The sequence below is a fragment of the Haemaphysalis longicornis genome, unplaced genomic scaffold, assembly GCF_048455015.1.
Source record: "Haemaphysalis longicornis isolate Haplotype H1 unplaced genomic scaffold, Haemaphysalis longicornis Haplotype H1 scaffold_9, whole genome shotgun sequence".
In the NCBI taxonomy this organism is placed as follows: Eukaryota; Metazoa; Arthropoda; class Arachnida; order Ixodida; family Ixodidae; genus Haemaphysalis; species Haemaphysalis longicornis.
Window position 1 is genome coordinate 132,254,838 of NW_027526460.1, and position 11,388 is coordinate 132,266,225.

General features: G+C 48.1%; 1 protein-coding gene across 1 annotated transcript in view; it reads right to left on the reverse strand.

Annotated features, from left to right (window-relative positions):
* The window catches only part of LOC144152411 (NADH-cytochrome b5 reductase 3-like), a 34,019-nt gene extending 22,875 nt beyond the window's left edge, over window positions 1-11,144 (reverse strand). The window contains exons 1-2 of the mRNA XM_077683679.1: window positions 10,926-11,144; window positions 8,897-9,106 (exon numbers count right to left, since the gene is read on the reverse strand). Of these exons, the coding sequence (XP_077539805.1) occupies window positions 8,897-9,106; window positions 10,926-11,144 (429 nt within the window). The remainder of the gene's footprint in view (window positions 1-8,896; window positions 9,107-10,925) is intronic.
* Window positions 11,145-11,388: the final 244 nt, after the last annotated feature.

Sequence of the window (11,388 nt, forward strand, 5' to 3'; positions counted from 1 at the left end):
AGAGCGCCAATGCAATGGTTGATCATTTTGAATGATGTTTTAATAAAATGGTGCTGTAAATGTGACGATTTTAAGAGAGGTTAGTGTGGGGGGTGTATACAGCCCCTCATTTAAAACAGCAATAAAATTGGGGAAATGGGAATGGCAGGGTAAGAATGTAAAAAATAAATAGACACTCACAGCGTCCTCCCACTCTGAGGGGCCCCGAGGTTACACATGGTATGATATGCGGTTTAAAAAGCCAATGTCTCCCAGGTAAGCAAAAAGGCGTTTACTTGGAATTAAGGGTTGATCAGCTAAAAACATCGAGGGATGAAGAGGAATCATGTGAGTGTAGAGTTCCCGGAAGTGCTTTTTCCTTGCCTTGTGGAAGTACCCACACTCAACTAAGACATGGCTGACGGATAGGCGATGTCCGCACCTGTCGCATTGTGGCGGTGGTTTGCCCTGCAGAAGGTGCGAGTGAGTAGCGTATGTATGACCTATTCGTAATCTGCACATGTATACTTCCGTTGTTCTGTTGTGTTTTTCTGTGTAGTAGCTGCCTAATTGGAGTTTTATAGTGTGGAGTTTGTTATCTGTCTGAGTGTCCCAGTGTTGCTGCCAGCGTTGTCGGATTGCCTTTCGAATGAATGGTTTCCAGTCAAGATAGGGAAGCTGCTGAACGTCGACGCTGCAGCGAAGTGCTGCCGCAGCGGCGCTGTGGTCTGCGAGTTCATTACCAGGAATGCCACTGTGTCCAGGCACCCAACACACGACTATGACCTGTTTTAAAGCGTAGGCTGCCATTATCTCTTTAACTAACCTGTTCAGCACAATGTTCCTACTTGGTTTTCCATAATGCAGTGCTGTCACAACACTCAATGAGTCTGTGTATATAATGGATTGTTGTGTCTTTGTTTGTATTATGTGTTCTAGCGTAATTAATATAGCATGTGCCTCAGCCGTAAATATACTTGTGTTTCTGTTTAGTGTCCTTGTGCTGGCAAAGTTGGGACCGTGTGCAGCACATGCCACAGCAGTGGCAGTTTTGGAGGCATCTGTGTAAAAGGCAGTGTACGGGAATTTGTTTTGCAAGTGCAGGAAGTGTTGTCGGATGAGTTGTGCGGGTGAATGTTTTTTGTAAATTTCCTTGAACGACATGTCACAGGTGACAGGGCGCAGTTGCCAAGGCGGCATGAACTCAACGAAGTCAGCTTTGTAAGATTCTGATAAAATAACCCCAAGTTCCTCCGCATCCACCTTCACTCGGATAGAGAAAGGCAGAGGAAGCGACGGACGGCTCAAAAACAGCCTTTCGGACGCTTTGTTTTCAAGAATAGCATTTAGCGGATGACTATTTAAGGATGTTGCCCTTACGCAGTACAAAATTGCCATGTATGTACGCTGGTGCTCTAAGCACCACTGATCCGTTTCTGCATAGAGGCTTTCAATAGGACTCGTCCGGAAAGCCCCGGACGCCAGGCGGAGCCCCAAGTGCAGCACTGCGTCCAGCATTTTTAGAGCTGTTTTTGAAGCAGACCCATACACTACACTTCCATAGTCTATACGGGACCTGACAAGACTGTTAAAAACACGTAAAAGGCATGTTGTATCTGCACCGTATGACTGGCGGGAAAGGACTTTTAAGATGTTCATAGTCTTCATGCATTTCATTTTAAGTTGTTTAATGTGTGGGATGAATGTAAGTTTATCATCTAAAACTACTCCAAGAAACTTGTGTTCTCTTTTTACGGGTATGTCAACTCCCTTAAGTTGTATGGTTGGTTGCAGATGGATCCCACGCTTCCTGGAAAAGAGAACACAAGTGCTTTTCTGCGGATTTAGGATAAAACCATTTTTGTCTGCCCACTTGGCTAGTCTGTTCACAGCAACTTGGATCTGCCGTTCACAGATAGAGGAGTTGCATGACCTGAAGCTGATGTGAACATCGTCTACATAGATTGAATAAAAAATGGTGGGTGGCAGTGCTCTCCCTAACGTATTCATTTTTACAATGAAAAGTGTGCAGCTAAGTACTCCACCCTGGGGAACGCCATTTTCTTGTGTATACGTCCTGGATAATGCTGCACCAACTCGTACCCGGAATGTTCTATCTGATAAGTAGCTTTCCAGTGTGTTCAACATGTTTCCACAAATGCCGAAAGATTTAAGGTCATGCAGGATGCCATACCGCCAAGTGGTGTCATAGGCCTTTTCGATGTCAAAAAATACAGATATACAGTGCTGCTTATGGGCAAAAGCTTCTTTAACATAAGATTCAACAGCTATAAGATTGTCAGTTGTTGACCTGCCCAAGCAAAAGCCTGCCTGGCAGCTATCAAGGACACCATGATATTCCAAGAAATAGATAAGCCGTCTATTGATCATCTTTTCAAAGAGCTTGCTCAAGCAGCTTGTCAAAGCAATAGGGCGATAGCTTGTCACAGAAGAGGCATCTTTCCCCTCTTTCAATATAGCCAACACAATTGCCTCTTTCCAAGCATGAGGAAAGTACCCAGCACACCATATCTTGTTGTACAAGAAGAGAAGAGTATTGAGGGTATCTATGTGCAGGTGCTGAATCATTGTGTATGTTATTTTATCAGCTCCTGGCGCCGAAGCACGGCATGTGTTGAGGGCTACCATAAGTTCCTGCAGCGAAAAAGGAGAGTTATACCCATCATTAGATTTCTTGTGGTCACGAATACGCTTTCTTTCAATAGATTCTTTGTATCGCAGGAATGTCTTAGTGTAGTGGGAGGAGCTGGAAATATGTTCAAAGTGCTGTCCCAGGGTGTTTGCTTGGTCTTCAAGTGTATCGCCAGTGGTGCTGACAAGAGGTGCGACATATGTTTTCTGCCCCTGCAGTTTCCGTATCCTGTTCCAAACTTTGCGCGCATCTGTATAGGAATTTATTGATGATAGAAAAGACCTCCAACTATCTGTTTTTGCCTGACGTCGGATTCGCCGTCCCATGGCTTTTGCGCGCTTGAAGGAAATTAGGTTTTCTGTAGTAGGATACCTGCGGAGGACCCCCCAGGCCTTATTCTGAGCATTTCTGGCCTTCTTGCAATCGTCATTCCACCAGGGCCTCTGAAGATTACGTGTGGTACCGGAGGTCTGGGGAATAGAAACGCTAGCAGCATCAAGTATATGTGCTGTGATAAAGAAGCACGCTTCATCAATACCTAAGTGTGTTATTGATGTGTAAGTAAGTTTCGACATCTCTTTAAACGTTGCCCAGTCGGCACCAGCTTCTTTAAACTTTTCATGTGAAGTGTAACTGTAGGGGCATTTTTTTAAATATCTGAGGGTGACTGGGAAGTGGTCGCTCCCGTAGAGATTCGTACCCACTTCCCATTCGATGGATGGAAAAAGAACGGGGGAGCCTATAGCAAGATCAATGTGTGAATATGTGTGGTGTGCTATATTGTAGTATGTCGGCTGCTTTTTGTTAAAGAGACAAGCTCCGGATGACAAGAGAAAGTTTTCTATCAACCGGCCCCGGGAATCTGTGCGTTCCGATCCCCATAGTGGGCTGTGCGCATTAAGGTCACCAACTAGTAAAAACGGTTCTGGCAGTTGATCTATAAGGGACTCAAATTCGTAACTGGACAGACGATATTCAGGGGGAATGTACAGTGAGCAAATTGTTGTTAACTTATTGAATATAATTGCCCGAACAGCAACCGCTTCTAGGCCGGTGCGCAAATGGATAGATTGACAAGGGACAGCTTTTTGTATAACTATTGCCACACCACCAGAGCAGTGCGAGCAGCTGTCTCTGTCTTTTCTAAATACTGAGTATTGGTTTAGGAAGTTGGTATGCTTAGAGTTCAAGTGAGTCTCTTGTAAACACAGGACAGTTGTTTGAGTTTTGTGTAGGATTTCATATATATCATCTAGGTTTTTAATTAATCCTCTACAGTTCCACTGCGTAACTATTTGTGATACCATAAATGTTTAAAGAAGATTTTGGCTGGTGAAGACTAGGGATGGATGTATCACCTACCACACTCAGGTATGATCTGGGCCAGTGACACGGGGGGCTGCTGGCTTTTTTCCCCGCCCCGCCATGGAGCGCTGTTCTTTCACCGCCTTTGGTGCTGGCCGAGACGGTGTCATGTCCATGTCCTCGTCTGAGTGCTGAGACAGCGACGAGATGGAGTCCTTGCGGCCTCCGACACGGAATATGTTCGAAGTGGTGGAAGGATTTCCTCCCACCATCGTTTGTTGCGTGTTGGACGCAGAGGCGGTCGAAGGACCCGCCACATCTACATCCATGGCCACCTGAGGTCTGGTAGCCGGAAGAAGGGGACCAACGGCAGAGCCGTCACTCCTGGCGTTCGTGGCCGACGCAACACTTGCGGGTGCCACAGGTGTTGCGTCAGCTGGTTGGGCTGCCTTAGGCAGCACCTTGGGGGGCTGGGGCGGCACCAAGTCTGCTTCGCAGTACTGGGTGGCCGCAGTGACAAGACGCCGCTCCGCCCCCCGGCGAGCTGCGTCGGCATACTTCGCAGAAGCAAAGGCGCTGAGCCTTTTCCGCGCTTCTAAGTAAGAGATGTTCTCGCTGACTTTAAGATTGAGTATTTTCTTCTCAAGTTTGAATGTTTCACACGTCCTTGAGTAAGCTGTGTGCGGCCCACTGCAGTTCGGACACTTAATCAAAGTGCTGTTGCAATTCTCTTTGGCGTGGTCGTGCTCTGAGCACTTTGCACACGTTAAACGCCCACGGCAGTTGTTAGTACTGTGCCCATAACGTTGGCACTTAAAGCACCGACGCGGGTTGGGGATATATGGTCGGACGGTACATCGAAGAAAGCCTGCATTCACAAATTCGGGTAAGGTACTGCGGTCAAAGGTGAGGACAACATGTTTGGTTTTGATTTCCTGATTTTCTCGACGCATAGTGATCCTCCTTACTGCAATGACGCCCTGGTCGCGCAGGCCCTCGAGGATGTCAGAGTCAGTTTCATTGCGGAGATCAGATTCGGATATCACACCTTGGGATGTATTTAGCGTTCGGTGGGGAGTGACTTTGACTTTCAGGTCGCCAATGAGGGTTTGTTCAAGAAGCTTTTTTGATTGTGCCGGGTTGTTTACTTCTACAAGGATCTCTCCAGAGGTCAGTTTCTTGGCTTTGTAGTGTTTTCCCACAACACGTTCAATGCACTTAGCTATTAAGAAAACGGATGTAGATGTCACTGGCTTTGTATTGTCTTCGGATGCAATGATCAAGAACCGGGGAAAGTTGTCAGGTATTTGGAATGATAGGGCAGGCAATGGGGGAAAGTTCGCTTCGGTGCGGCCCCTTTGGGGGGCCGATCAGTGGGTTTAGAAAATTTTGAAAGAACCATGCAGCATGGAAAAAAAGCAGGGAACGGGGGTACTTCCTTCGCTCGGTTTACCCTGATGCCGAGAGAGGTCCCGGAGCTCCCTGCCTGATAAACAGACAGGGAGCCCATCCGCCGGAGCTTGACCACGGCTCCGACAGCCACCGTTTGTGGTTTCTACCCTTCACCTTAAAACTCCTAGCCACGGTAGGATACAGCGTGAGTATGGGGGCTCGGGGTCCGCGGTATCGCCAGTACCGTCACCAAGATTGCTCAAGGTGCCCCGTGCGGGGAGTTGGGCCAACGGGCTCAACGCGTTATTCTTTTCGTTTCCCACGAGACCTAGCAACGCGAAACAGACAATATGATTCAAACTTCTTCAGTAAACCGCGTTGCGGCGATAATTTTAGCGCGGTTTTGACACAATGACTTGCTTCGGCGGCGAGCGAGCAACCGAAAATAGCGGCGCCAGCGTATACGTGTCTCTACCCTGTACGGCGGATGCGTGAATGAAGGTATTCTAGGCTGCAGAGCGGTCGGTTCCTGTGATGTCATTTGGGACCACGAAAACGCACGATTGAGGGGGAAAATCAAAACTTTAACCTAAATTGTTTAATTTCTCAGTGAATAAAGCACCGTTTGTATCCGGACAAGCGCTGGGGGCACTATAAAACACGAAATCTTTCGAATAAAACCAACTTGCATTTTCTCTTCATGGCTCCTTTAAACTTGGTGTGGAGCGGAGACTTGTTTACTATAAGTCAACCTAGATGGCGCCATAACACTGCGGCAGGCTGTTTTCTGCCTTTGGTTTGTTTGTGACCGTATTTAAACTTGCCTTGTTTTTGTTGATGGAGAATATATTCCTCTCGGGAAACATGGTGTTCGCTCGACAAATATGCCACGTAAGACATCGTCACTTTCGTCGATCCGCCAGTGTCGTCTGAGACAACCCCGAAGCCCCGCAGTGCTGTGCCTCTACACGAAGCATAGTGTGCGCAGTATCAACACCAGTACGCAGAGATACTTCTATGTTTACGTGTGCTTTCGTAACTCCCACTGTTTTCCCACCATTCTTACTGATACAAAAAGAATGTGCCCTAAATTTAGGCGCAAATAGCTCTTTCGGAAAGCTTATAAGTTCTGCCTAATTTGCGTTTGATTTTACCGTCCTCAGCCAATCCCAGAGCTGGCTGGTATGACATCATAGGTTCTGTTGCAGGAAATGACCTAGTGAGTCGCATAGCCATTTCCTTCTTCCCTAATGGACCTTTTTCCTGTAGCGTAGCCCTCTTGCGGCGGCCACCCGAACCACACTTGGGGGATTATAAAAAAACACGCCCCCTTTTCTTCCGCCTGCCCTGCGCAGTTGAGGAAGCCGTCCCAAGCGCCACGAATGGTTTTGGTGGCAGATAAATTTTTCGATGGCAGCCGTAGCCCCTATCTGTCGGCCGCTTTCAGGGCGCAGAAGACGGAGCACCACTTAGCTGGCTCGGCAATCGCAACTGGCTAATCCAATATGGCATCGTTTTGTTACATTTTGCCCCCCAAGAATGGCGGATCGATCGCTGGGAGCGAGGGCAGCGCATGCGCAGAGCGCTAGTCGAAAAAGGTCTATTTGAGGGCAGCTTATTTGAGGGCAGCTTAGTTTAAAAATGGTGTCAGCATGATTCTAACTAGGCAATCTTTTGAATGAACCGAACTTTCATTTTGTCTTCACGGCCCTCTTAAGCAGTTTGCATTTTGGACTTTTGGAAGGTGAATTATGTACTTTGATTTAACTCAGTTTGCATGAAGAAAGCTTCGTTTTCAAGCAATTTTTCTCTTTAAAAAGGGGAAAAACTAACTTGTAGTAGTAGAAAACTTTATTATAAAGTCAGACTATTTAGCTCTCAGAGGGTGGTGCCCTTAGTCCAGGGCCCCATTTGCTGCTGCAATCCGTCTTGCCCGGTCGATCAGTCCGCGCTGGTCGCCCAAGGCTGAGCTGGAAAGAGCGGCTTCCCATCCGGAGGGGGAGGGGCTGGGTATAGGCAATTGGGTCGGGGGTTTGGGGCATTCCCATGTGGAGTGGTACAGGTTCGGGTGTCCTCCGCAGGATGGGCATCTGTCTGGGTACATGGTAGGGTAGAATTTGTACCGGAGCGAGAGGCTAGGAAACGTGTTAGTTTGTAGTTGGCGCCATGCAGCGGCTTCCTCACGAGTGAGTTGCGCGTGTGGCGGAGGAAGTGTCCTACGGGAGAGTCTCAGGTAGTGTTGTAGTATATGTGTGTATGTGAGTGGGATACTTTCTGTCTTGTCCAGTTTGGGTTGGTCTTCCGCTGGCGCCCGGAGAGTGAGGCCTCGGGCTATTGCATGAACGCGTTCATTGCCAGGGAAACACGCATGCCCTGGTCTTCAGATTAGACGGACTGGTGGAATCTGTCGGTTTCGCTGCAGGATGTGATAGGCGGTCGGGTTGATACGTCCTTGCGCATAATTTCGGCATGCCTCTTGCGAGTCGGATATAATATTTATTGGGTTCCCTGAAGTGCGAGTGCTGACAGCGAGTGCTATTGCACACTCTTCCGCTTCCGTGCTGTTCCCGGAGCGTATGGTGGCTGACGTTATCGTCTCACCCCTCCAGTCGGCTACCGCTGCCACCTTGGCATTTATGGCTGGATAGTCTGCTGCATCCGTATAGAGGGTGTCGGGGTTACTGCCATATATGCGATGCAAGGCCTTCGCCCGCGCGGCACGCCTGCCGGCATAATGTTCTGGATGCATATTTCTGGGTATGGGTGATGCTGTTATTCTCGCTCTAACTTCCGGGGGTATTGGTTTGAGTTCGCGAGGGGCAAGTTCAGACGTCGAGTACCCTAGTTGTCGGAGGACGTGTCTCCCTGTTGGGGTGCGTTTCAATCTTTCTAACTGACTTATTTTTTGTGCTTCGATTAATTCCATCGTGGTATTATGTAGGCCGAATCGTAATAACAGGTTCGTTGAGGCGTAGACAGGGATGCCTGTCGCCGCCTTTACGGCGGTGCGGATTAGGGTGTCCAGCCGCTTAGTCTCTGCCTGGGTAAGTCGGTGGTAAGGTACATGATAGGTTATGCGGCTTATGATCAGAGCCTGCACGATGCGTAGTACGTCCGCTTCTTTAAGGCGGTGGCGGCGGTTGGTTATCCTTCGAATCATGTGGATTATTTGAATAATTTGTTTTTTTAGTAGTCCCAGGGTGTACGTGGCCTTCGGGCTCGTTTGCACATGCAGCCCTAGCAACCGCAGCCTGCCTACTAAGAAAAGCCTATTCAAAGCTCGTGAAGACCACCAGCTCCGCTGGTTCTTCAGTCTTGGCATCTGAATTGCGAAGGTGGCCAAATTGTTTCTACTGTAATGCGGAAATAGGCCTACACGTTTAAATCAGCGTTGCAGACATCGAAGTTTTGAAATATCGCCAACAATATAGAAGACCCTCAAAATTTAGCCTTATCTTACACGACAGCGCTTGGCAGAAAGTTAGCATCACAATGCATAGATTATAGACCCATATCAGTCCACACAAGCGATCAGTATAGCCGAAATCGAATCGCCGATGTGCTCACCTGCACTTCGTCCCCCGGTTGGAGGGAGTCCAGGAACTGTGACATGACGCCTCCCAACGGAGACTTCTTCCCCGGGGGGTAAATCTTGACGATGAGGTCGAAGCTTCCTTGGTGATCACGAAGGCTCACGGGCGTGTATGGGCGCGTCACCAGGAGGTCGCCGATCTGCGCTTGCAAGAGGACGTGCTGGCCGACGCGGAATCCCAGTCTCTGCAAAATGATGCGAGAGGTAGTGATTCGCCCATGAGCAGGCAAAGGCAAGTGAACAGCTGATTGGTTGAAGAAACGTCCTATAAGTTCTTGGTTCTTAGCCAAGAGCATTTCGTTGCATGTATCGACAAACATTTTTGTGACTTGCCTCGGGACAACGTCCTTCCTTAAAGCCGAAACAGGGTATCGTAGTAAACTGGTAAGTCTATACACAAAGATGCCTTATTATGAGGGTGATTTTCTCAGTGCTAGAGTTACCACGAACAATCAAAACTTTGCGTTGTACTCCCCTTTGTGCGCATGCGTGTCATGAGATCTAGAAACGGTGCACTGGACAATATAGGCGACTGAACGCGAAGATGGGGAGTAAGCACCGTGATACAATGCGAAGAGTGACGTCTCCATCATAACCATTATCACAACCGTCATTCACGACCTTCAGTGGTCTCCTTACTTCCCCCTCAAACACATTACCGCTTTGTGCCAAGCTGCGAAGGGAGGGAATGATTTACATACGTCAATGCTCACCGGCAAAATCAGGCATTTCATCTTCGCACCGAATGAATTCTATTATAACTGATAGGCAGGCAATCAATCAGCAGAATTTTATACCCATTCCACAAGAAAGTCGCCCCGCGGTTAGCTCGGTTGATGACGTTTACCCCTTTACGCCCTGAGAAGATTGGGGAGAGCAAGAACATTCGGCAAATTTAATGAAATGTTACGAAAGCGCCAAACATGACACTCTCTCGAATAATAAATAATCCAAGCAGGGTATACAAAGCCCCGTTTGTCACGTAATAAAATTGTAAATAGCTGAAAGGTCTGATCTACTAGTTCAACAAAGTTTACCCTATTTTTGCCTCCTTTCAATGCGTTTTGGTACGACATCGCGGTGGGTCTTGCCAGCGGCATCAGACTGTGGTGGAGTGAAAACTTTGGGGGAGTGAGGACTGTGGTAGCATGAATTCTTGACAAATTCCTACGAACGGTTTTTTGCAGGTAGAAGGCATGGATTAAATTTTGTGACAACATTCTGGGTGGCACATGTGATCCATATGCGCCACCCGCTGCGGTGGCTCAGTGCCTATGGCGTTGAGCTGTTGAGCCCAAGGGCGCGGGTTCGATTCCCGGCCGCGGTGGCCGCTTTTGTGATGGAGGCGCAAAGCGCGAATGTCTGTGTATCGCCGCTCTTGCCTTCTCCACTCTGTTACCCTTAATGACCAACCGTTATCTTGCTTTCGCTTTACAAGCCCTGCCCACGTCTATTTCTCCTTCTTACTTTCTACTAATATGTCCTTAACCCGCGCTTGTTCGCTGACCCACTCCGCTCTCTTCTTGTCCCTTAATATTACACCTATCATTTTCCGTGCCATTGCTCTCCGAGTCGTCTTCAATTTAAGTGCAACCCTTTTAGTGAGCCTCCAAGTTTCCTCCAAGTGAGCCTCCAAGTACGTAAGTACACTACGACAATTCGGCGCACGTTAAAGATCCCCAGCCGGCGACAAATATTCCGGAGCCCTGAACAAAGCGCGCCTGCAAGGCCAGGTGTAGCTTCGGCGTGTTAAACTCCGCGATCAATCAATCAATCAATCAATCAATCAATCAATCAATCAATCAATCAATCAATCAATCAATCAATCAATCAATCAATCAATCAATCAATCAATCAATCAATCAATCAATCAATCAATCAATCAATCAACCAATCAACCAATCAATCAATCAATCAAGGAAACCATTAATCGTGTGTTGTCTCAGAAAGAGCCCATTGTCTAAGCAACGCGAGATATTCGGAACGTGCAGAGGTACAACGAACCTGCTTCGGACCTTGCAGGGAGAACTGGAAGAGTCGGACGTTGTGGGTGACAGGCAGGCTCTGTTGTAACCGCACCGCGTACCAGACCCCCTGCTCAGCCAGAAGCACGTCTCTTACGAACATACCGCGGACCTTGCGAATAAGCAGCAGCGCCAGGGAGAAGGCTCCAACGCCGACCGCGACCGCTGCGAGGGCTGCTATTAGACTGCGATGACGCATCGCAAAAATTGGCGAATACGACGACGACGATGATGATGATGACGACAATGACGTAGATGAGGTTGATGATGATGATCCTCGGCAAATTGCACATATTCAGTCAGAGGATGGGAAAATAATCGGGTTGTTGTTGTCGTAGGACTTCATTAAAGCGAAGCTTTCTATGGTCAACTGATGGCGTTCGATGTCGCGCCAAAAACACACTGCAAGAAAGCAAACTTTACACAGTGGGTTTCACAAAATA